The sequence below is a fragment of the Peromyscus leucopus genome, chromosome 3 (genome assembly GCF_004664715.2).
Source record: "Peromyscus leucopus breed LL Stock chromosome 3, UCI_PerLeu_2.1, whole genome shotgun sequence".
Classification (NCBI taxonomy): domain Eukaryota; kingdom Metazoa; phylum Chordata; class Mammalia; order Rodentia; family Cricetidae; genus Peromyscus; species Peromyscus leucopus.
In genome coordinates this window covers 127,110,994-127,137,348 of record NC_051065.1, presented here as the reverse complement: position 1 = coordinate 127,137,348, position 26,355 = coordinate 127,110,994, and the positions used below count along the sequence as shown (strand labels likewise).

The window sequence follows — 26,355 nt, the reverse complement described above, 5'->3', positions numbered from 1 at the left end:
CCAGCAGTGGTGGTGCATGCCTTTAACCCCAGTACTTGGGAGGCAGAGGCAGATGGATCTCAGTGAGTTTGAGGCCAGCCTGGTCTACAAAGCAAGTTCCAGGACATCCAAAACTGTTATACAGAGAAACCCTGTCTCAAAAAACCTAAATAAATAAATAAATAAATATAAATGAACAAGCCGGGCGGTGGTGGCGCACGCCTTTAATCCCAGCACTCGGGAGGCAGAGGCAGGCGGATCTCTGTGAGTTCGAGGCCAGTCTGGGCTACCAAGTGAGTTCCAGGAAAGGCGCAAAGCTACACAGAGAAACCCTGTCTCGAAAAACCAAAAAAAAAAATATATATATATAAATGAATAAATAAATACTTTAAAAATAAGTATATGGGGAGGCAGAGTGGGCCTATGAGACAGAGCAATGAATTGTGTTGAGGACATGCTAGATGTGAGTTATCAACTGGTTGTCAAATAGGAAAATAGCCTTAAAAGCCAGGAATTGAGGATGGAAGTAGAACACACAAGTACATGAAATACATCCAAGTAGGCCATGGAGAGGGCTCAGTAGCAGAGGCTGAGAAACCCTGATGTCCATAGAGACCCAGGGAACAAGGGCAGTGCAGGGGAGAGGAAAGGTGTGACTAAGAGAAGGTATGCCCAGGAAGTGAAGGAAAGGGATGCCATGAAAGAATATCTCCTCCTTAAAACTGACCTCACTTCATTCTCACCAGCCCATAGCTTCCTCACCCCACCCAGGAAAGGCCAAGGGGCAAGCTCACCCTGGACCCGCCCTTCACCTCTTTTCCTTGATAAAATGCCCACCTGGTCATAGGTAGCTTAGACTTGGGGTTTGACCTTGGGTAGAAGTAGGGAGAGCAGGCCTTTGATCTGTCCGGCTGTCGGATATGTAGGCATCTCGGTTTAACAAGGAGAAGGCCCTGCAAGGTTCACTTGAGTCTGCACTAGATTTGGAGAAATGAAGCTTCACTGGATTACTCAGCATTCAGCTTTGCTTTACTTCATCCTGTCTGACTAGAAAGCACTTAGAAAGATACTTGTGTATAGATAGTGTACATACATGTGCATATTTTTGTATGTGTATATACACAGATTTTGATACTCTGTTTACATCTAGTATTACTCTACATGTGACACTTACTGCACTTTCAATTAGTTATTTAATATATATGTCTCTGGAATGAAACTTTAAAATGGCAAAAAAGATACTTATTTATCTCTAGAACCTAGCACATGCTTTAGACATAGACATTCATAAAGCATTTATAGCTGATTGACTGGTTTTATGAATGGATGATAGAAGGATGATCACCAGCACTAAAGGTTATAGAAGGGTTAGAGGAAGGAGGGTTAAGACAGAACATGTGTTTAGCAGTCAAATGCCATTCGTAAGGGCAGTGAGGGGGGTGAAGGCCTACGAGGAGGGAGGGAGACAGGGACATAGGCTGTTCCTTTAGAATACACACTGTACAAGGTTGGGGCCAGTTCAAGTTATTCTCTTGGTTTAAAATAGTGTCTTTCTTCTTAACTCTTGAAAACAATAAACTCAAAATCATCTCTAGTCTAAACCATATGTGATTTCAAAAATGATATGATGATCTCATGATACAACTCACAGACTACTTCCAAGGCCATCCCCAAACAGATTTCAGAACAAGACATCAGCATACATCTTCCCAAGATGACAACCTTAAAGGAATGTGTATTTGGCTATTTAAAAAGAGAGGATGGGGGGACTACTATAGTGTAGGTAAGAAACAACAGTGTGGTGAGCTCTGGAGGTGGGGTAAGATAAAGTGTACACAGACTTGTGATCATTGGCTGAGAGTAAGAAAGAGGCAGATGAGCAGAGAGAGCCCCAAGTTACAAGGTGGATAACAGGAAAAGTGCTGTGGGATATCGTTCTGTATGCTGTGAATATGTGTTGCTCTGATTGGTTGATAAATAAAATGCTGATTGACCAGTAGCCAGGCAGGAAGTATAGGCAGGGAAAGCAGAGAGGAGAATTCTGGGAAGAGAAGGGCTGAGTCAGGAGTCACTAGCCAGACACAGAGGAAGCAAGATGACAAGGCAGAACAGAGAAAAGGTACCAAGCCACATGGCTAAACAAAAATAAGAATTATGGGTTAATTTAAGTGTAAGAGCTAGTCAGTAATAAGCTTGAGCTAATGGCCAAGAAGTTATAATTAATATAAGCCTCTGTGTGTTTACTTGGGGGACGTTAGTGGGAGAGATTTGTCCCGACCACCAGCCAGCCAGGACACAGGAAAACTTCTAACTACAGAAAAGTGATGAGACTATCAACTGTGCTGTGGGGGACAGGCAGGAGGTGAGCTTGGGTGTTTTAGAGCTTTGTGAAGGTGAAAGATCATTTTGATCCATATAAGTTCCAGATACTTGAAGGATCTACTTGATGATGTGAATAAATTAACTTGGATCCAAGAAACTGAAATTTACAAGAGAGGATCTGATTTAAAACACAAAGTGGGGGAGTGGGCTAGGGAGGTGGTTCAGCAGTGAGGAGAGAGGACCTAGGCTTGATTCCCAGCACACACACAGAAACTCAGACTCTCTTGTAACTCCAGTTCCAGGTAATCTAAGACCCTCTCCTGGCCTCTGTAGGCACTGCACACATACAGAATACACTTACATAGGCAACATGCACGCTAACATTAAAGAAATATATCTTTTTAAAAATACAAAACTGAATCGTGTGCTACTGAACAAGAAAGTGGGGGTGCCCTCAGTTGCAGTGCTGCAGATCAGGCTTATCCCTGTGTGCATTACCAGCAAGTTGTACCTCCTTTTTTAAAAGTGGCCTTAAAATGAGGCAATTTGGATGTTGTTAATGTGTTTGGCAAGAGTAGTTTTGCTGAGATCAAGAGGAGTGTCAAAGCATCCAGAGAACAAATGACTGGACTGGCAGCCAACAAGATGGCTATAGTAGTTCTCTTCACATTGCTGACGGCTGAGGAGAACCAACCAAACACATGGAGAATGTGTTTGGGCTCACAGCTCGAGGGGATACGGTCCACTATGTTGGGGAAGCTTGTGGCAGCTGGTCCCATCATATAGTCAGCAAGCTGAGAGAGATGGATGCTGTCATGCATCTCGATTTTGCTGTTTTGTTCAGTTCTGGGCTGCAGACCTTGGGATGGTGCCACCCATGCACAGGGTGGATCTTCAGTCCTCAGTTACACCACCCTGAAGACACCACTAGAAACGTCTACTAGGTGATTTGAAATCTAGTCAAGTTGACAGTAAAGACTGACCATTGCAGTAGGCTACCTCTTTCACTGAAAGAGACAAAAAGAAGCATTAGGTATAGACACAAGCATGTCCATGGGGTTCTATGAGGAGACGAGGGAACACAGGTGGTTTTGCCCTTTGTATCTCCATAAACCAAGATGAGAGAGACAGACAGAAGATAGCAACTACGTAGGGGGCTGAGACAGGAAGATAAAACTTCAAGACCCACATGGCCTACAAGGTACATTCTGGGCCACCTAGGCAGCTTATGAGATCCTGCTTCTAAGTAAAAATACAAGTCAGTGGTAGTGGACTGAGGCCCCGAGTTTAATCCCCAGGGCTGCAGAAAGGAGGAAGAAGTAAGAGAAGGGCTAAACAGAGGAAATATGCAAAGTAACTGTGGAGATTGAGAGAGAGCTGAGCACAGGAGGAAAACCTTCTTTTGTAAAACAGATCACTAACAAACCAAGCAGTCTCTTCAGAAAGCAGCATGTGCTGTGGGAGAGGATGGATATTAGCTGGGTAGCAAGCATCAAATTCCACACTCACTTTTACTTAGGATGAAAGGATCTGCATAGTATAGGTGTTACAGAAATCATATACTGTGTAAATATACACTAAGTGTAAACCTTTATCTTGAAATGACACGATGAGATTCATTGCCTTGAAATAAATAGGTACCTATTGCCATTGGTGGAAACAATAAGGAAAAAATTAATCAGCAGGAATTCTGCTAATTGTCACTTCAGTGAAACCATTTCCTTTCTTTGAAATCCATCTGGATGTGATCACAGGGCAAGGAGGCCTTTGCAGACCCAAAAGTACACAGGCTAGTTGGGAGACAAACACAGGAAACATCCTTCCATAAATCTGTCAGCCAGTGGGAAGCCCATCCTACAGTTACAGAGGCCTTATCTGCTCCTGGGTGCTGTGGCTGCCCCTCTCGGCTTCCTCAAGCCAGGACGTAGAGTTGCTAGAACCACTAAGAGAATGTGAGGAGGGGTGGGCGTGGTTTCAGGCTGCTGTGATTTCACAGAAACCGTAAGAATTCCATGTGCCAGAGTCTCTAGTGACATCAAATTCAGTAGCTTTCAAGGGCACCCACACAGTGGATAGCACTTCCTTTCTTGGGTGTGGAATCATCACCCTGGCCTAGCTCTCACAGTTTGCCTTTATGTCATCCCTTCAATGAGGAAAGGGAGTTAACATCTGCCTCATGACATTTTTCTGCAGTAAACATCCCCAATTCTATATTGCATTTCTTCCTTCTGATGTCCTTCCAAAATATTTGATTATATCTAAGTCTGATTATATTGAAAAGTGTGACTCCAAAGATGAAACACAGTTATTTGGGAATCTTAAGAAGACACTCAGATAATAATCATTTGGACTCCTGTGTCTTGGCAACCACAAACTTAATGTTGATGTAAAATTGACATGCTTAGTAGGTGTTATTGAAGAAATCTTTCATCTGCATTGTCAATGGACCTGGTGACGCCTTCACTCTTGGCAATAACCTCCTGCTGCCAGCTCCTTGGAACAGGCTGGACAATGTTTCCCCACAGATGTGCATGTCCCAAGCCCGAAAGAGATGTGACACTGAATGTTAGAAAGGACTTCATAGACACAGTCAAGGGTCTTGATAACGGAACACTGGCCTGCATTAGCTGAGGGAACCCACAGTAAGCATGAGAGTTCTTAGGAGGCATCAGGTCCAGTCAGATGTGACAAGCAGAAGCAGAGCTCAGGGACCATGGACAAGGACTGTTTTCTCCAGAAGGAACATAGTCCTGGTATTTCATTTACCCTTTAGACATCCAGAACTGGAAAAGAATAAATGTGTGTGTTCACACTGACAATTGAGACACTGGTTGCTCTTGCAGAGACCCCTCTTGCAGAGGGGTTTAATCCCCATGCACTTAGTGGCTCACAACCCTCTTTAACAATAGTTCCAGGGAATCTGATGCTCTCTTCTGGCCTCTGTGGGTTCTGAACAAACATATTACATGTACATACATATAGCCAAAATAAAACACCCACACTGTCTTAGAGTTTCTATTGCCATAAGAGACACCATGACCATGGCAACTCTTATAAAGGAAATCATTTAATTAGGGTGGCTTGCTTACAGTTTCAGCAGCATGTAGGCAGACATGGTGCTGGAGCTGAGAGTCCTTACATCTTGACTCACAGGCAACAGGCAGTGGTCTGTCTCACTGGGTGTGGCTTGAGCATATATGAGACCTCAAAGCCCACCTCTACAGTGACACTCTTCCTCCAATAAGACCACACCCACTACAACAAGGCCACACTTCCTAACACTGTCACTCCCTTTGAGGGCCTTTTTTTTTTTTTCAAACCACCACATATACACAAAAAATAAAAATAAATCTTAATATTTTTTTGATTTATTTATTTATTGGGACGTAGGTGGGTGTATGTGTCACTTGTGGAGGGCAGAGAGCAAACCAAGGCAGTCCATTCCCTCTGTCCATCCCCTGAACTATAAATCAACTCCTAGAGAGATAGCTCACTGACCCAGGAGTTCCAACAGTAACTAAAATAGAGGTTTTCTAAGAACGTTGGGAGGAGTCATAATAGTCTACTCTCTGGATGAGGCATGGAGAGCATCATGAGAGATATCCTTTTAGAAGCAGAAGGTGGTGCCTTGATCATGTACATGATTGAAAGCTCTCTTTTGAAGAAAGGACCCATTTCTGCTCAAAACTCCTTCCCCTAATTGTGGCCCAAGGAGACCCTGGGCATGAATACTGTTTCATCAGGTCCCTGGGAACTGTGAATCCAGGGTTTATCTGTGCTGATCTTATTTAGGGTGGATCTGCAAGTGACTGACAAACAGCCATACTGGAGCCACACCCACCCTACAACCTATGTCTATAGCATCAACTTCGGCTGTAATCGTGCCACAGAGGGGCAGACCTGGTGAAATAGACAAATAAATGTTTGGGCCCCTGTACCTGGTCACTGCTTCAAGCTCATCCCCAGCAAGGTCTGCTGTGCTAGCCTGAAATCATAGGAAGTCAGGAGGTTGAGGCAGGAGGATAATCATAAATTCAAGGCCTATCTGGGCTACGGAGTGAGTTCAAGGATAGCCTAAGCAACTTAGTGTGACTGTTTCAAAGTAAAATGAGGATTGGGGTGTAGCCTCATGCTAGACTGGTACAGAGCTTGCTTAGCACATGTGTAGCTATAGGTTCAATGCCCAGTGTGGAGGAAAAGGAAGAGAGGGAGAGAGGGAAGGACAGAGAGTGGAATTCAATTTCCACAAAAATTGTATGGAGCAGGTAGGGGACTAGAACATGAAGCCCTTGGTTTGCTCCTCAGCACTACAAAGAGAGACTGGGAGGGAGTGAGGCAGGGAGGAAGGGAAGAAGAAAGAAAGGGAGAGAGGAAGGAAGGAAGAGAGGGAGGGAGGAAGGAGAAAGGGAGAGAAGAGGGACGAAGGGAGAGAGGGACTAACTTCACCTTAAAGAACAAATGTACTCACCTAAGAAATGCAAAGTCTTATGCCTAGAAGGGAAGCAATAAGCTCAGGGTTCGGTATTCGGTCAAAGCAGAAAGTGGGCCTCTTCCCTGTGTGGCCTGATTATATCCTAAATAACTTCTATTTATTGACGATATATATATATATATATATATATATATATATATATATATGTCAGTTTCTTTGTATTGTAACCAAAAGAATTAACTGAAATGATATTAATAGTTTCAATGTGTCATAGGGCTGTTTCTTCTTTAATTTACTAATTCTTATATGTAAGGATGTTTTGCCTGGTGCCCACAGAGGCCAGAAGAGGGTGTTGGTCCCCTGAGACTGGAGTAACAGATAGTTGTCAGCTGCCATGTGGGTGCTGAGTTCTTTGGAAGAGCAACCAGTGTTCTTAACTGCCACGCCATCTCTCCAGCCCCAAGTCTTTTTTTTTTTCCTTAAAAAATCCAAGGTATTTTATTACAGCCTGCATGTTTCATTTTGCAAGCATAGAAATGAAAATTTAGGGTTTATTCTCAAATGCCACCCCAACTGCCTCTGTTAGAGAATTAGTCAACAGACTATGAGGTGGGATATTTTTCAGTAGTAATCACTGTTCAATATATTTTTGTCACGGCTCTTCTGTGTGCACCATGCCCACAGTGGCTCCTGCGTATTCCAGGCACTTTTGAGTTGATCTCCACTCCAGAGAGCAGCAAGCTCAAACTGGGGAAGGGCAACCTTGAAGCCAATCTCTTTGAAGTGTTGTAACTTGAACCATTGGGGACAACAGTGGTTGCTCCTCCTCTTTGGTATATTTGTTAAGTAATAAGGTCAAATGGATAAGAAAAAGGATTACTTATGAAAACAGGAAGGCCTGACCCAGATATAAGGGGTAGGAGGGATGGCTGGGGGTGTGGTTTAGGGTAGGCCTTTGTTTAGTCTGTAGGGTACCCTGGATTTGACCCTTAGCAAAGGAGAGGTGTGGAGAAAAGCAGGAGGGTGGGCTTGGGTGGTAGAACAAAGAAAGAAAGGAGAGAAAGGAAGAAGAAAGAAGGAAAGGAAGAAGAAAGAAGGAAAGGAAAGAAAGGACAATGGAAGGAAAGGAAGAAGGAAGAAAGGAAGGAAAGGAAGAAAGAAAGGAAAGAAAGAAAGAAGGAAAGAGAAGGAAAGAAGGAAGGAAGGAAAGAAGGAAGGAAAGAGAGAAGAGAGAAGGAAGGAGAGAGGAGAGAGGAGGAAGGAAAGAGAGGAGGAAAGAAAGAAGGAAAGAGAAGGAAAGAAGAAAAAGAAAGGAGAGAGGCAGGAGGGCAAGAGGAAGGGAGGAGGAAGGAAGGAGGGAGAAATGGACTGAGTTGGGAAAGGAGAATAACCAAAGCTAACTGCAAAAGGAAGAGTCATAGTCAGGTGACCAGGCTCTACCCACTTCCAGTTGGCTTGGGATAGCAGTCATCATCAGAAATGACAGTGGAGTGTGAGTGTGTGTGTGTGTGTGTGTGTGTGTGTGTGTGTGTGTGTGTGTGTGTGTAAAGTTAAGAGCTCAAGGACCTATTCTCATTTGCAAACCCATGTTTACATGTTTAAATGTTACATGGTCCTTTAGAAGTCCTGCCTATGTTACCCTCAGCCAGAGTTTCCAAGCTTATTTGAATACAAACAAAACACTTCCTGCCAGCCCATTAACACTCTGCCAAACAAGTTTCTCTCCACCCAAGTTAGGGAACTATAGATAAATGCTTTGACATTTTCTTTCTTAAATTTATTACCCGGATGTTTTAATGTATTTTTCATTTTATTTATTTACTTATTTTAATGTAATCCTAAAAATTACCACAAAATTCTCACTTTGCTTGCCCCTCTGTCCAATTCCTAGTTTGGGGGCATAACATCCTTAAAAGTAAGATACTGAAGGCAAAGAACAAGGCATCCTAAATAATAAATTTATTATTTTTTTTATTTTTATTTTCCAAGACAGGGTTTCTTTGTGTAGCCATTGTTAGTTACGCCGCCGCGGCGTTGCCCCTCCTGGCTGGTCGTTATGCCGCGGCGTTGCCTCTCGTGGCTGGTCGCCGCCTGCAGCGACCATGCCGTTGGAGCAGCGTGCTGATTAAAACAATCATAGCCATGGTTACCTTTTAAAGCTTTATTGGGGGGGGAGAGGGGAGAGAGAGAGAGAGAGAGAGAGAGAGAGAGAGAGAGAGAGAGAGAGAGAGAGAGAGAGAGAGAGAGAGAAACAGAGACACAAAAGGGGGGAGGGGGAGAGGGGAGCCGACAGGAGGAAGGAGCGGAGAGGAGAGGGGACAGAGAGAGCCCACAGAGGGCTCGCCCTCTTTTTAGGCTGGGAAGCCAGCGAAGGCTGATGACGTAATTAAGGATCAAATCCTTACAGCCATGGCTGTCCTATAACTCACTCTGTAGACCAGGCTGGCCTTGAACTCATGGATCTGCCTGCTTCTGTCTGCTTCTAGAGTGCTGGGATCTATGGCATGTGCCACCAACACCCAGCAACGTGTTTTAAAGTAACCAAATAGAATGTTTAGAAGTCAAAAATAAAAGTATGAGTAGACAGGAGTGGTCACAGAAGAAAGAAATGTCTATACCTGAAGAAAGGATTTGCAAATGGGAAGATAGATACAAAGGAATTCTGAACATATCCCAAATAGAGATGAAAATATGAAACAAAAGTTGAAAGAGTGAGATTTAGAGTCAGTAGGATGGCTCAGATGAGGCCAAGCCTGACGACCTGAGTTCAATCCTGGAACCCACAAGTGGAAGGAAAGAACGACTCCCACAAGTTTTCCTCTGACTTCCACATGTGAGCTATGGCTCGTGCATACAAACACAAAACAGTGAGGTCTAATTATTATTCCAGAACAAGGTAATGACATAAAGGAATGAGGAAGAAATAGTATCTATCAAGATAACAGCTGTGAATTGGTCATGTCTCTATTGTTGGAACAGAATACCTGAAAAAAGTCAACTTAAAAGGAGGGATTTCCTGTTAAAAGAAAACAAGAAGCCTGGCATGGCAGTATAGTTCTGCAATTCTAGCACTTGGGGGTGGCAGAAAAGATCAGGAGCCTGAGTTTAAATAAACTCTATCTCAAAAAACAAAAACAAACAACAAAGGAAGCAAAAGAAGGGGGGCGGGCTGTGACTCAGCAGAGGGTTTGCCAGTCAAACAGGAGGTGCTAGGTTTTGTTTTGTTTGTTTTTTTTTTTTTAGCATCACAACTTAAATGAATAAATAGCAAATGTTAAAGTGGATATTTTAAAAATTCAAATATTTAAAGCTGTTACTCTCAAAATAAGAAAGACAGAAGTGACTTGTTCTTTAGTCGAGGCTAGCTTCCAACTCACCATCTTCCTGCCTTAGCCTACCAAACGCTGGGCTACAAGCCTGCCCCACATTCCTGGCTCGCTGTATTGGTAAGGTTGCTTTGTTCCTGCTTCTGTCTGCCCTGACTGTATAGAAACAGGATGGTTCCTATGCTTGAGCAGTTATAGTGCATACAGAGGGCTCCCAGTAACTGTTGACAGTGACAGGACCACCTTTCTTTTGCCAATTCTTAAGCCAGAAAATTCAGAAATCCAATGAACGCTTCATTCCTTTGATGATCAATTTGATTCTTTCTCTTTTTCACAGTAGCTGAGCCCTTTGGCAACCTCATTAACTGTGCATGAATGCCCCAGTTTTCCTGCCAGGACCCAATACTGCCAGCTGGAAGTAACCATTCTAGTCACTATGCAATTCTTACATCCTCAGAATTGCTTGCATGATCCAAGGTCATACAGATTTTTCTTCCATTTCTTCTTTTATAGCCTTGTTTTTAAATGTGTTCACCACTCCATGCCTATATAATGTACTATGATCACAATCCCTCCCAATTCTCTTTTCACTGAACCGCATCTTTTCCACAAGTCCCTCCTACTTTCAAGTGTGCTCAACTCCATGTATGTATGAGGGGGCCAGAGGTTGACTTTGGGTATCATCCTCTATCCTATCTTTTTTTTTTTTTTTTTTTAAGACAGCGTTTCTTTGTGTAGCTTTGGAGCCCGTCCTGGTACTCATTTTGTAGACCAGGCAGGCCTTGAACTCAGAGATCCGCCTGTCTCTGCCTCCCGAGTGCTGAGACCAAAGGCATGCGCCACCACCACCCAGCTTCCCTCATCATTTTTATTCCTAATTTTTTAAGACAGCGTTCTCTCTGTCGCTTTCCCTGTCCTTGAACTGCCTGGGACTGAAGACATGTGCCATCATGCCTGGCTCCCACATTATTTTTTAAGATATTTCTTACTGAACCTGGAGTTTGTCACTAATTCAGCCGGAGGGGCTGGCCAGCCAGTCCATGAGGCCCTCCCATCTCTGGCTCCTGTGGGGGCTGCAGGCACTCACTGCCATGCCAGCTTTTATGTGGGTGCTGGGGATCGCACCCAGGTTCTTGTGACACTGCAGCCATTTCCCTTGCCCTTCTTAAGTAACTTTTAAATAGAGACAACTGTCATCTGTGGTTTTTTTTTTAACCTACAATTTTAAACGTGTCCCCTAGAAAGCTGCCTTTAGCTTCTAAAATAATTTCAATGTATTTGCAGAACTGCAGCATCAGCCAACTGCCCCCAAACAGCAGCCCACAATTTATCAAGTACTTCCACATATATCAATGCAGAGCTCGTCTCTTCTTTCTGCATTTCCGCATTTAATGTCTCTTTCAGAAGAATGTATCATCTGCTTACTGGGGTTCTGGTCTAGGAGTTAATATGAAGAAGCCTCTGACAGAGTTCACAGTTAATACACCAGGAAGGTACACAGAAATACAAAATAAAAGGTCTAAGTAATACAGTACAGTGGACTCAGTGGGAACACTGGCATGCTCTGGAGGCCACATTCAGTCTGAACATTATTTGGGAAGATGTTGGCAAAAGCTGAGTAAGTATCAATGCTGGACTTGTTGTTGTTATTGTTATTTTTTAAAGGCAGGTTTCTAGATACTGAAGAAGTCAAAAACCACTGAGCCCAAAGGAGGACTAAGCAAGGTGTGTTGGGAGCCACTGCAGCCTCCTATTGCTAATACACAGGGACAGTTGGGGAGTGACAGGAAATGAGGCTGGAGAGGTGAGCAGACCCTGGGTTTTAAAAATCCACATAGCATTTTACAAAATGAATATATTTGAAAATCTTGCAAGTGAAACCTCACACTCAGGAGGCTGAGGCAGGAGGACTGCCATGAATTTGAGGTCAGCCTATGTTGTAAAGTGAGACCCTGTCTTGAAAGAAAAGAAAAAAAGGAATGGCAGTCCTATAAGAATGCATAAAAACTGAATATATTTCTCACCACTTCCCTTTCCTAGGACAATTTTTATCTTCTCTATGATTTGGGGATTGGCATTAGAGCATATCTCCATAGTAACTAAGGATCTGTGAGAGCTAGCATTCTAGTTGCTTTTCTTCAATGACTCCAGCTGAGGCACAGCCCAACCATGGGTCAGAACAAGGCCAGAAGCAGTGCAGGAGGTACCCAGGGCCACTAAGCAGTACTCCATCTGAGAGTGGACTCCTGTTGGTCTGGGTATGAGATGGAGAATAAAGGACAAGCAGAGGAGGGAATGGAAGGAAGACTCCACTATGATGTGAAGATGGGTGGAGAGAGGCAATGACTCCAGTAGGTGAAGAGAAAGACAGGAAAGAGGGTGAGGAAGCAAGGAGTAGGGAAGGCCAGAGGCAAGAGAAAAGAACAGATAAGCTTGGTGGAGTGATGATCTCTTGCCAAGAAACTCACGAAGTATATCAATTAATATGGAAACATCACTGCAAGGTAAGTTCATTCCCTTTTTTATTTGAAGAAACTGGGGCTCTTGTCAGTTAATGTAAAATCTAACCAGTCTAGCAGATTGGTTATGTATCTTTTACTCCAAAATCTGCTACTTTTCCAGTGTGGCATCGCACCTTTCAGTTTGAAATCAAAAACACCTGGACTTTGGACTTCAATCAAGCCCTCTTTTGTGCCTCTAGGCATGTTAGCCACCTAGTCTGAACCTTAGTTTCCACTACTTAAGGACACTCCCCTCCCTCTTTGGTGGTACAGGAAGTATGGAACACAGAACATCATCTGCAGGAGCACAGATAAAGGACTGCTGATTAAGCAGAAGCCCCGGCTGTGCTGGTTTGTTTTTGGTTGTTGTTTTTTGAGACAGGGTCTTATTATGTACCCGACTGTCCTGGAACTTGCTCTGTAGTCCAGGATGGCCTCAGAGATCCGCCTGGCTGTCTCGAGTGCTGGGGTCAAAGGCGTGCACCACCCACCTGGTTGTGCTGGTGTTGTTATCTTCATTGCTAGGGCTGAAGAGAGTTCAAAGATGAAGCCCACAGACTACCTGAAACCACTCAGAGCAGCTGCCAAGGCTCCTGGTGTTCCAGAGTGTCTTTGGTACAAAGTCTGGCAGACCACTTCCACCTGAATCCTTCTTTAGGGACCATGAGGCCATCCCAGTGTTGGCTGAGATGGCATGCTAGCCATTGCTTCACTAGGTCACTCTGCTGCCTATGGAATACTGTTTGTGTGGTAATATTGTGTTCCCCAAAATATTGTGTACCCTAATAAACTTATTTGGGGTCAGAGAACAGAACAGCCACTAGACAGACATAGAGACCAGAAAATGGTGGCACACACACACCTTTAATCTTATCACTTGGGAGGCAGAGATCCATCTGGATCTCTGTGAGTTTAAAGCCACACTGGAAATAGCCAGGCATGGTGACTCATGCCTTTAACCCCAGGAAGTGATTAATCCCAGGAAGTGATGGCAGAAAGCAGAAAGGTTTATAAGGTGTGAAAACTAGGAAGTAGGCTGGTTAAGCTTTTGGCTGGTTAAGCTTTTAGGCTTTGGAGCAGCAGTTCAGCTGAGATTCATTCTGGATGAGGACTCAAGAGGCTTCCAGTCTGAGGAAACAGGATCAGCTGAGGAATTGGCAAGGTGAGGAAGCTGTGGCTTGTTCTGCTTCTCTGATCTTCCAGCGTTCATCCCAATACCTGGCTTTGGGTTTGATTTTATTAATAAGACCATTTAAGATTCGTGTTACATTTCTGCACTACTGCAAGACTTGCAGCAGCAAGCTCCCTCTGCACATCTTACCTGAATTATAGGATGTAAGTAAGCTGGAGACTACTTCAAAATTCTCAAAGATGCTCCAAGGGAGTGAAGGGCTAATGTAACTTCAATGGAGCCAAACAAAATGAGCATGAAATAGTCAAGTCTTTGTTTTCCTTACTTACCCCAACAGCTTGCCAGATGCCAAAAGAATATTATCAACTTCCAGATTATTTGCTACAGAATCATGCCTCACCCAGCTTATGAATTTACTTCAAGAGTGTACAAAGATTACAAGGCCATCAAATAAGCAGTACTGCAGAATTCATTACAGGAAGAGGGCCTGACAACAAGCCTGCAATCCTTCAGTGTTTCCTAAATCCATTCCTCTCACGCTATTAACTGCTTACTCATAGATCCCCACTCCCCACAGGGGAGAGCTTCTACAGCATCCATGTTTTGGGAAAACCAGTGCCTAAGATTCTTAGTCAAAGCAGCTTCTTTTTGAAGTGGGCAGCAGTCGATGCAGACTCATAACTGTCCAAGTCCTGGGAATAAGTGACTGTCTGGTGCTCAGCCCTAAATGGGTCATCTGTATCAACCACTGCCAATACTCAGGGGATCGCATGGAAGAGGGGTGTAAGAGCTAGAGGGTAGGGAGGAATCTGGTGAATGGTCTTCTGTTATGGTCATTGCACTCATGAACTCTGAGCAGCTATGGTACCACCCCCACCACCCTGCACACTCACAGAAGATCAGGTCAGTTAATGTTCCAGCATGGATAGGGTGGGGCTTGAGGTGACATCCCTACTTGACTGAGGAGGTACCAGCACTCGACATCTGCTGGGGGAGGAAGCAATCATTTTTCTTCAGGGCTGTAACCTCTGCCCAAGCTCCCATTGATGGCTGCATAGCTATATGTATCTTCAGGGAACACTAACTGGACTCAATGGGTTTTAAGAAAGAAAAGAGGAACAGTAAGGTTAGAAAGAAGGGCAGGAAGCTGATATGATCAAAAGACACAGTATACATGTGAAGCTGTCAAATAGAAAATACTATTTAAAATCTTTTAAAAACAAAACAAAGGGCTGGAGAGATGACTCAGCAGTTAAGAATACTGGCTGCTCTTGCAGAGGACCAGGGTTTGGTTCCTGGCACCTGATATTCCTTTTGGCCTCCATGGGCACCAAGCATGCACACAGTGCACATACATACTTGAGGCAAACACTCATACACACTAAAAATGAATCCTTTTTTTTTAAAAAAAAATTTTCATTATCAATAGTGAAAAATTGAGGCTCAAAACCTAGTTCTTATTACTTTCGCTTTTCTTGATTATCTCAATGCACTGATTGTAAAGACAAAATGAAATACGTACTTAGCACAACATCTGGCATGTGGCTCCCTCTGTGGCAATTCCCCAGAACTTCCAAACTGAAGACGACCTGAATGGAAACTGATACTCATTTTGAATTTGGGGAGGAGGGTCTGTTTGCAATAAATATCTAAATTGAGTGTTATATCTGGATGCATTACAGAATCTTCAGAGATATGATTTAGGCAAGGTACAGTTTGTCTTTCAACAAATACAAATTGCTTCAACTAAAGTGATTCTGGATTGTGTCTGCATGCTGAAGCCTAGATCTGTCACTTGGGTATCCCTGTCTTGAAAAACAAAACGAAACAAAAAATTAATAGAAAAAAAAATGTATTATATCAAACTGATAATGTAAAGTCACACTGACTACTTGAAAATTCTGGCTTAAATGGGTAGCAGACAAACTCATGTGCACACAAAGGCAAAGCATTAAAAATGAAACCTACCCAGTAGTCTGCCTTGGAGAAGGGCTAGCTGTACATCATGCAGACAATTAAGATCTCATGTTAAACACTACAAATCTCCCCTAAATTCTGATTGAGTTTTATAAATTCCTGTTAGAACTGAGAGAGTAATATATCTTTTTTCTAAAGCAACACTCCAATACTTTGCATTTCATACATTTTAATAGTTTTATTTGGCAAAGAGGAGCCTATGAATTTTTTTAAAAAACATTTTCAGAGGGAACACCTTTTACCATAAAATAAACTGTGATTTGGGAGGACAAATCTCAAATGTATATATTTTGACTCTGCCAATCTTAGAATTAGTACAAAAAAGATAATTTGTTGAAATTCTTTAAAAATGTAAAAACCAGTCCAGGCAACATAGCTATACAATCTTGCTGTAAAAGTACTTATATCAAATTCTGCCCAAAATATTTTTGCAATATACTAAACTTAGTTTCTCAAGTCACTCTTCACTGACGGCTGGCTTTTCCATTTTCTGTTGTCTCCATCCTGAAAAGTTTAGAAGGGGGAAAATGAGATGGTAAGTTAAAACATTTACTAGAAATCTGTATTTTTACCTACTTTTACCCATTGGAACTAAAATCTAACCTATTCACAACAGGAGAATGTGAGCACTTTAAGAAAGGGATTGAAGTTCGGGGTCCTCCAGTCAGTCCGACCTCCTCACTGTGCACATGAGAGAGAGCAGAGCCTGTGAAGATCAGGGAACTTCCCTAAGATTCCTCCCCATACCACCCTCCATTCTCCAAGCAAAGAGAAGGGAACTCTCCTCCATTTAGTCAAAGATTTCTACACAAGAAATTATTTTAACAATATACTGTAGGAGTATTTCTTCTTAAACTGATTAAAAAATACTCATGTCTGAAATTTATTCTAACACTTAACATTACATATATTCAGCATGTGATTTTCCCCCTGAAAACAGTGCTATAAGCAACAGACAGTTTCATAATTACAATCAATAAACTGGACCTTTTATGAGCACCAAAGGTCTAACAGGTTAATCACTTTCTCCTTAGAGGCAGTAGGTATTAGCTCATAATAGCAGTTAAAAAACAAAAAACAAAACAACACAAAAAAAACTGCTGACCACAAGCAAGCAATTTTCATTTCGGGACTAACAATCAACAAATCAGTTTCCACAGGAAATTACACAAACCCATTTTCCTCCTTAAGGTGTTGATATAACTCAGCTCTGTTATTGACAGAGTTCAGACGTCCAGCAAACTCCTGGTGCTTTCTGGAATTGGCAGTGTTGATTCTGTTACTCCACAAGGATAATAAGGACACTGGCCCTGGTGTTAGAGCAGAAAGAAGAGAAAAACTAAATGTAACAAACTTAACTCTCACTTCCATTGTTCATGTTATACTACTCAGGCACTGTACCCTGCCAGGAAAGCTCAACCATTTCAGCAAATGCACAGGGAACTTAGAAGAACTAGCCTTAAGGGCAGTGTGTTCACCAGGCACACAATTGGCTGGGAGGACGGAGAGGGAGAAGTCTTCTCCAGAACAGATCAAACAGGAATGCTGCTGGTCACAAGACACAGAGGTTTAGGTTGTAACGTAAAATGGAAGACATGAAGGTGGGAGAGGGAAATATAGGGGCAGAGGGCAGCAGGAATTGGTCGTATGATTCAGATACACTTTATATATGTATGAAATTGCAAAGAATAAAAAAAAATTCTTTAAAGTATACCCAAATTTCTCATTCTAATCCACATGTGAAGTAGACAATGATTTAAATCCTATCATTTCTAACTCTGGCAATAGCCTGAGAAGTGGTTGTAGGAGGACTTTTCTTTCCTGCTAGCCAGTTCCCAAATAACCACACAAAAACTTATTAATTATAAATGATGGACCAATAGCTCAGGCTTGTTACTAGCATCTTACATTTTAAATTAACCTATACTTCTTATCTACGCCCTGCCATGTGGCTTGGTACCTTTCCTCAGTACAGCAAGTTCATCTCCTTCAATCCATGTCTCTTCAAGATTCTGAGACTAATCTAAGTCCAATGGGAACAGTTCCTGTGATGATTCCAGCACAAAGCAAGGATGGGTCTATAGCACAGAACTCTGTATCTCTTTTCTATTTTCCATGGTTTGTTTCTTTTCTTTCTATATCAAAACTTAATTCTAGTCTACATTTTGTTAACAGCAGCCCATACACACACACACACACACAACATATACATATGCATATGAAGAAGTTAATAAGAAACTATAAGAAACACAACCCATGGTGGGTGCCTCTTTTTTTCCCGTCAGCCAGTTCTCAAATAACCACACAGAAACTTATTAATTATAAATGCTCAGCCAATAGCTCAGGCTTCTTATTAGCTAACTCTTGTAATTTAAATTAACTCATATTTCTTAATTTATGTGCTACCACATGGCTCATGGCTTGTTACCTCATTTTCTACACGTCCTGCTTCCTCTACATCTGGCTAGCGATGTCACCCTTCTTCCCAGTGTTCTCTCAGTCTGGCTCTCCTGTCTGATTTCTTCCTGCCTAGCTATTGGCCAGCTAGCTCTTTAGTAAACCAATGAGAGTAACACATCTTCACAGTGTATAAAAGGATTATCCCACAGCAAGTGGACACCAGAAGACCACCTCAAGGCGACCTCTGATTGCCCAACTGCAAGGAGATTAGGGAATTGAAGCATCAGTGTGTCCCAATATACTGACAGAGCTCTGACGAGCAAACCAGCATGCCTGCTGCAAGGATGACCAGCCAACTGCAAGCAAGGCCGCCCTGCTCTTGCTATCTAGGAGACACACAGGTACTAGGCACCAGATAGTCTGATGATTTTCCATGGTCCCTAAGAGGACTGAGCCCAGGAAACTTTCAAGGACACCAAGGCCCAGAATGAAATCAGGAACTTGAGTCCAAGCCCCATCTTTTAGACCTAGAATTACTTCAAGAAGAAATTAAGCTTCTCAGCCTATAAATAAGATTAATGATTTTATGGTAAAAATATGGTTTATAGCAATACCTTCACTTAAGCTTGGTCAGGTCACATCTTAATTTACTACTAAATAAGTATCACTACATTCTTCCCTGGATACTATGAGTTGGGTGGAGGGAGAATAGCACATATCTTTTTTTCTCACATGTAGAATCCACACTTTTATGTGATGTACATGCATACATGAAAGTAGAGGGGGGCTACTTAGGAGAAGAGAGGACTGTTGAGGGGAGAGCAGGGACAAGACAGTGTTGTATGTGGAGGGAAACTATGAGCAACACACTATAATGTACGTACTACAAATGTCAGAATAAAACAATGACTTTGTTCATTAACTGAAAAAACGAGTAACGATAAAGGGGCTTAGGAAAAAGTCTGTCTCCATAAGCAGCACCTGGTAGTTTCAGGACACAAGCAGATTTCACCTTCTAGTTACAGTTTCTTTTGTATAGACTTTACATGAAGCACTTCTTTTTTTAAAAAGTCTTCATTATATGAATGTACTACTACTATTTTTCTTATTTATTTATTTTTTGAAATGTTGAATGATGTCTATGAACAGCCTCTCCTATCTGATATCCAGACATGAGGAGCTCTTCCTCATAGACACAGTGTGAAGTAATACTGCACAAACAAGAGCTGTGCTGAAAACTGCCCCGGCTCCCAGGGCTGTCCTCACCTTTAGACTTCTCCATGTGTGGTGTCTCGTCCATTTCAACAAGAGGCTTTTTGTTTGGAGGTTCTGGGGAGTCAGGTGAGTCCTTTATAACCTCTGCTTCGGCCAACTCTTCTTTTCCTCGTTCTAAAATCCCCTTCAACCTTGCAGAGGGACAGATAGTGAAGTTTAATTTACAAGTCTATAAATGGCCCAGTAAGTACACTATCTGTGTATATCAGTTTTCACAAAATATTTGATCTCACAAAAGAATCTAAAATACCATATTAAAGGATTTAATGAGTTCAACACAACTTTACTTCCCTTTTTAGCAGTAACAGTTCAGGGATTGGTCAGATAAATGGGAAAACCAAACCAGAAGAGAACTTAAGTTAATAGTTAAAAGTTAGAAACAATGTAATGCCCAGAAGACATTTCACATTTTAAAAATAAAGAAAAAAAATCTACTCAAATTACAAATAAGATTATGACCTTATTGTCATGTGTGGTGCGGTCTATGTAATGGGGAATATGAAAGATAAGATCCAACAAATGCAAATGAATCTTCAGACTCAGAAACAGCTTGATACCTCTCGACAGTGGATCACTAATAGTCTGATATGGAAATAGATACTACCCTTCTTATCCCCTCTTTTCTTCCTTTTCTTAGCCCTACTACTAATTGTACCTGGCTCCCAGGGCTGTCCTCACCTTTAGACTTTTCTATTATGAACCTCTTTGCTAGTTTTCTTCAGCAACAGATCCAAAATATTTCTAATCAAACTCTGAACTAGTTAATATTACAGGATTACCAGTCCCTATCAACAAAGCCAGAGATGTGCAGATCCTGGTTACATCCTGAGGAAGAAGATCACGATTGTCCCAAGAACCTCAACGCCCCAATTCAGCAGGAAGCAATCTAATGATGACTTCACCCTCTTTCCAACCCCCAGCTGTTTATTACTAAACAAAAAAAGTGGGGCAATGTAGGGAAAAGGAGCTGGCTAAAGAAACCCACCCTGACCCTAGAGCCCAGAACTAGGAAAAGATGGCTCAGATCAGGGCAGAAAGAAACACAGTTTAGCTCAGTCAGATCAGAGCCATCTCTGCCCCTGGCCAACTGACTTGTGAAACCAACCAATCACAGAGCAGGACAGTAGAACCCTGGGCCCCAAGTCAACCCCTGGCTGACTCCACCCCCAAGACATTCTGTGTAAACGCCCTGCCTGGTCAGTTTAAAAAAAAAAAAAAAAAAAGGCTGTTCTCTCCACCCTGGTAGAGGCAGCTACTCTCCTGGACTCCTTCCCAAATAAATCTTTCTCAAAAGTTTTGGGTGTGAAAATCTTCATTCACTGGTGCAGAGAAGATCCTTGCTGAGATGTCCCTCAGTGGACAAAACAAGGGAGAACTGAAAAGAACAGAGCAAGGAGGAGCTGAACAGAAGATCTTTGCTTAGACTTCCCTCAAGAAAGTACAAGACAGAGCAAGAGAGAGCTAAAAAGTAACACTTCTCTCTGGAGCCAGAGGAGATTGCTACATTTCTGCAGGGGTTTCCCCTTTTGCAGAGTGAAGCAAAAGAAGCAACATCTTAGGTCGGAGAAGCAGAGCTCTGCTACAAAGGCCCCTTAGGTGGGGGCTAAGCAAAGCTCAGCTGAAGCAGCAATCCAGGAGAGGAGCAGGATTGCTATATCCTGCAGGGAGACCATCCTCCACCACACCAGGTATACCCTGACTTTCCCGAACAGTCAGGATACCCTTCCCTGCTGAAGTTCCAGTCCTGACTTTTCTGAGAAGTCAGAAAAATTTCCCTTTCAGGGTTGGGCTGTTTCTTTGCAGTTCCAGCTGTCAGAGCTGTGCTAAACAGCTCCAGATGTCCGGGACACCTTCAGGGCAGAGCTATTGTTCTGAGCAGCTCAAGGAGTCTGGGATATCTTGCCCTCCAGGGCTGAACTGTCTCCTTGCAGTTCCAGCCGTCAGAGCTGCTCAAGGTGTTGCCTGACTCTCCAGGTAGTCAGGACACCTTTCCCCAGAGTTGTTGCAACAAATTTACTCACATTGTTGGTGCCAAAACCCGGGACCAAACCCACAGAGTTACAACCAATTTACGTACAGAATGTATTTAGGTTTCATTATTTGGAAGCCTCTAAGGTTTTTTTCTTGAGATGGGGTCTCATTATATAGCTCTGGCTGGCCTGAAACTCATTACACAGACCAGGCTGACCTCAAACTCACAGAGATCCACTTGCCTCTTTTTCCCAAGTGCTGGGATTAAAGGCCCTACTCTAAACTTTTATTAGGCTTCTCCAGCAAGAGAAATACCTCTCACATATGCACAAGGCTGTACACTGAAGGTCAGTTGGGGCTAAAGTAGTTCTTTCCTCTTCTGACAATTGGCAGGAAAAAGTGCACTTCTTAAACTGCTGAGACACAAAGTGTTCTACCTACCTAGAAATGAACAGGATCTCCAAACTGCTGTATTTCTACAGAGCAGTGGTGAAGGTAGCAGATGTGGAAACATGTATGTGCAAGTAGATCTGTCATGAATTAGTAATTGTGAAGGCAGGGGCTATTTGTTATACAGTTGTGTGTGTTTGAAATTTTCTATAATGAAAAGTTCTGTTTTTAGGGACATGTCCCAGTGCCACTAACAATACTCAACTAGCTGTCTTGCCTGATTTGTAGCAAGAAGGTAGAAGATAATACATTTACAATATTTGTTAAATTTTAAAACTTTAAAATGGGGTTGGAGGTGGGGGGCCAATATATGCACAATGGCATGTGTGTGAAGGTCAGAGCACACCATTCCAGGGTTAATCCTCCTTTACCATGTTGGTCCTAGGGATCCAACTCAGGCAGTCAAGGATGGCCTCAAGCACTTTTATTCCATGAGACATCCTGCTGGCCCACAATGTAACATTTTATTACTTTTTATAGTTTTTATAAATCAACCTTGATGTCACAAAGAGCAGACATCATGCTGCTCAGAAATGTCAGAATTAGGATTGTTCCAAAGGGCAGCTTGCATTAATTCATATAAGATAGTGCCTTCCACACTTTGCTGTGGTCACTGAAGTGTGGCCTGCCTCTAATATAAGGCAGAATGTTCTTTTAGAATGGGATCTTGTGACAAATGCCTGGCAAATCACTCACTGAACATAACATTATGCTTTCGAAATTTACAATATTCAAAGTGCATACTGGCATCAAATGTCATAATAATAACAAAAAACTAGTTATGAAAAATTAACAGTTTTTTTTTTTACCCTAATGTTAAAAGCTTGCACCTTTTTACAGCAAAGAAAGACATTGTAACTGAAGTGCAGTTAAAGAATGGACAAGCTCTTATGAGATGGAGTGCTACCGGCAAAGCACAGGCACAGGCGCCTGCTAACAAAACAAGTCACCTGTCTGAGTCTGGCCGGGGCTTTTCTGGTCCGTGCTCCTTCACTGCTTGCTCTGACTTGTCCTCCCTGTCCTCTCTCTTCCTCCCTCGCTTCTTCCGCTCTTCTTCTTCCGGGGGCTTGCTCCGACAGGCCATCAGACACTCCAAGACTCTCTGATGCTTCTCTGAGTTGCTGACATGGGCTCTGACAAGAGTCTCTAATTCATTCCACATGATACGGTACTGTTCATCTCTGGAGTAAAGGTCAAACGCATTCTCAGAAATGCTCCTTATGTTTAAACATCTAAACATTAAGTGCTGCTGACCTCACTTGCAATGGCAAAGGAAACAGAAGTGGAGATATTTTTCTTTCCTTTTACTGCATAGTTAATGGCAGAAACCAAGTTACACTGTAGCAGTGCCTACTATCGTGTGTCTCCCTCATACCTACACATACATACACATACACCCCCTCAGATAATTTATACATGAAGAATTATCTTACAAAATCACATCCATTAAGTAAACATGACATGTGAAAAAGTAAAGAAAACAGCACTACCTCTTAGGGCCCTTTCCTCTGGTACCAACTGTAGAAATAGGAAGAGGGTCATTTTTCCTTTCCATATCAACCAAGTTGTATATAGTTTTCTGACAGTTTAACACGTCTTCTTCTGTCAAAGATTCTTTCACAATAACACTGGCTAATGGTACTACCTGTTAGGTTAAAAAATGAAAGAAAAAAAAGAGAAGAAAAAGAAAATCTGTCTTGAAAACCAAGCATCACAGTATTAAGAACAAAGTTGATTTAAAGCTGGCTTAACGAAGGGCACAGGGAGGAGCACGTAACTGCTGTTTCTATCCTCAGTCACTAATTCTTCAACCGCAACAAACTCATGTTTCCTTTCTTGAGAAATGGCACCAATTACAAACTTTTCAAATTTTTTCTACAAATATGTTTATAAGCACACACTAATCCAAAAAAAAAGTAAAATGAGACTCACCGCTTGCATGTTGAAAATGGTGGTTTGTGAAATAATCATGGGCCAGTAACGGGTGTGCTTTTCTAACTGATCCTTTGCACGTTCCAACGGGATCTCTAGACTTGCATCGATTTTATATCTGGGGTCTAGAAAAGGAGTTAACCTGTTTTCCCTCATAAATTCACCAAAATCCTAATGATAACCAGATAAGACACAATTAGAAATAGTCTAGTGTTGCGGCATGGGTTACATCTGACAGTCACCCTCATGTCCTGTCCTGTGACTGTCAGCCCTTCTCTAACGTGGCCCCATCTCAGTGCTTGCCCCGCCTCCTCCCTTCAAGTTGAAGCCTATCAACATTTACACCATGGAAATGAAGCATGTCCCACTTCGTTCCTATGGTTTAACCGTTTTCTTTCAGGTGTGTGTGAGTTAATCACATTGCAAGTCCAGTTTGCTTATGAAAAAGCTGCTTTGACAGAACATCAAAATGATGAGTGTTAATCTCTGGATAATGGAATTACAGGTAAATCAGGGTTTTTGTTTTGTTGGTTTTTAGATGTTTGTACATTCTCAGTTTTCCATAATGAACACTGACTGACTTTCAGCCCCTTAAAAATAATTACTCAAAAAGCCTAATAAAATATTTAAGTTATATAATACTTGGTAGTTTATCAAGTATAGTTATATACATAAATCCACATTTAAGTTCCACAACCATAACAAAACAAGTGGCCCTGAAATATCAATATATGCAAAGGAAAGCACTCATTTAATCTTTTCTGTAACTCCAGTGTTTCAGAACCCAGACACTTCCTAGTCACTCATTACATCACATGACAGAGATGACACAGTGATGTTGGTTACGGAAACAACCGTCAGCTTCGTTGAGACCACTTTCCCCATAACCTTAACATAGAACATACAACTCTTGCTAAGTGACTCGAAACAAAATCTACAGATAATAAAGCTTTATGCCAGGGCTGGAGAGATGCTCAGTGGTTAAGAGCACTGGCTGCTCTTGCAGAGGACCCAAGTTAGATTCCCAGCACCCACACAGTGACTAACAACTGTCTGGAACTCCAGTTCTAGAGGACCCAAAATCCTCTTCTGGCCTCCAAAGGTACCCACCATGCACACAGTGCACAACCATACACAGAAGCAAAACATACACATAAAATAAACATCTTTTTAAAAGTCTCACTGTAATCCGGTAGTCTGTAACTCTTCCTCCACAGCCTTCACTAATCGAAGGCGGATCTTCTAGAATGGATCGAGAACTGCTAAGGACATGCAAAAAGATCTCTCCTCCATGGCTGCTAAGCATGTGACTGATGACTTTGGAACCTGACTTTCGTGGCTGTTCCAACAACACAGATCGACCTGTCAGAAGCCAGATCAAGTTGTCAGTAACAGAACTCAAACAATCATATTTTAATCGGCACAGCTAAGCTAGTGTATCTACACGTTCCTAACACTTAGCTTCTCTCAGACTCTTTAAAGTTTACATAGTTATATGGCTAGTTTCCCAAAAACAATTATAATGGCATGTTTGTATGCTGTACTCAATTTCCTCATAGACATTTAAAATGAAAATTAAACTACCAAGAAATTCTCAGGTTATTAAGCTATAAAGTATTTGAGGAAAAGCACAGTCTCAATCCTTCCACAATACTACTTTGGTAGCACAGCTGTTGTAAGTTTCTAGTTCACATGCCAAATGCTATGAATTTGGATTTTATATATTCTGATAATCAAACTATACTTAATATAACAATGAAAAGAAACTTACAAAAAAGACAGATTTTTAGATCAATAGCTCCAAAACTTAAGATTATCCTGTTACCAGAAGAGCTTGGAAAATTTAGAGGATAGAAATCAATAATTGAGATGTAAAATAAGTAAAATAAACCATAAATTTTAGGTCTGGGTAAGAATCATATGGTGAGATGCTGGAAATATAATATTTATATACAATAAGGGTGAAGTATTCAAAGAAAACTCATCCACATATACTATTTAATTCAGTGGGCCAAGATGAAGGTCTGCTATTCTAGCTTCCAAATAAGTGTCAAGTCACACTTTAAAGATCAAAATTTTAACAAAAATTCTTAAAACTATGTTGGATAAAACTTACTTAGATGTAATAATAGCCTGGAAATCAGAAAGAAAGTCATTTTTTGACCCTCAGCAAAACTGTCAAAGGCTACTTCCAACTATGGTGACAATAAAGACTCCACTCAACAGTAGCTGCAGTTAAGATGTTAAAATAGGAAAATTACCATTGAGGAGAAAATTAGTGAGGCAGGAAGAAGGTCTACTATTTACATCTACGGGTGAAATCCGATAAGCTCCAGTGCAATAGTGTAATTCTGAAACAAAAGAAAACACTGATTTGAAGGAATATAATGAAATATCCTACAGTTAAAAGAAATTCATGGTCTGGCATCAGTCAGAAGACCTCTGGCGTGCTCTGGCCCCCAGTCCTGTCTACTCACCAATGCTGTTGGTCCTGGGCGTGCACCACTTCAGGGTCACTGTCTCTTTAAATGGGCCTTCTCTACTGCTGCCGCCTGAGTGGCTGTCACCTTCGGAAAGTTCACAGAAACACTAATTGTACTAAAGAGTCACCAGCTTCAAAGTAATAGCTATTTAATTTTTCAAAGTAAGCTTAAGCTC

At 42.0% G+C, this 26,355-nt stretch overlaps 1 protein-coding gene across 4 annotated transcripts in view; it reads right to left on the bottom strand.

Moving 5' to 3' along the window:
- Positions 1-15,821: 15,821 nt before the first annotated feature.
- Ints13 (integrator complex subunit 13) overlaps positions 15,822-26,355 on the bottom strand; it is a 32,090-nt gene continuing 21,556 nt past the window's right edge. Inside the window, exons 9-18 of one of the 4 annotated variants that reach the window (XM_028891630.2) lie at positions 26,175-26,264; positions 25,959-26,048; positions 24,881-25,059; positions 23,698-23,868; positions 23,256-23,410; positions 22,716-22,946; positions 19,336-19,475; positions 16,844-16,979; positions 16,273-16,350; positions 15,822-16,173 (exon numbers count right to left, since the gene is read on the bottom strand). In XM_028891630.2, coding sequence (XP_028747463.1) covers positions 16,134-16,173; positions 16,273-16,350; positions 16,844-16,979; positions 19,336-19,475; positions 22,716-22,946; positions 23,256-23,410; positions 23,698-23,868; positions 24,881-25,059; positions 25,959-26,048; positions 26,175-26,264 — 1,310 coding nt within the window. In that variant the 3' untranslated portion in view covers positions 15,822-16,133. Of the gene's footprint in view, positions 16,174-16,272; positions 16,351-16,843; positions 16,980-19,335; positions 19,476-22,715; positions 22,947-23,255; positions 23,411-23,697; positions 23,869-24,880; positions 25,060-25,958; positions 26,067-26,174; positions 26,265-26,355 lie in introns of all 4 variants that reach the window. The other 3 variants (XM_028891629.2, XM_028891632.2, XM_028891631.2) reach the window with 3 other exon arrangements.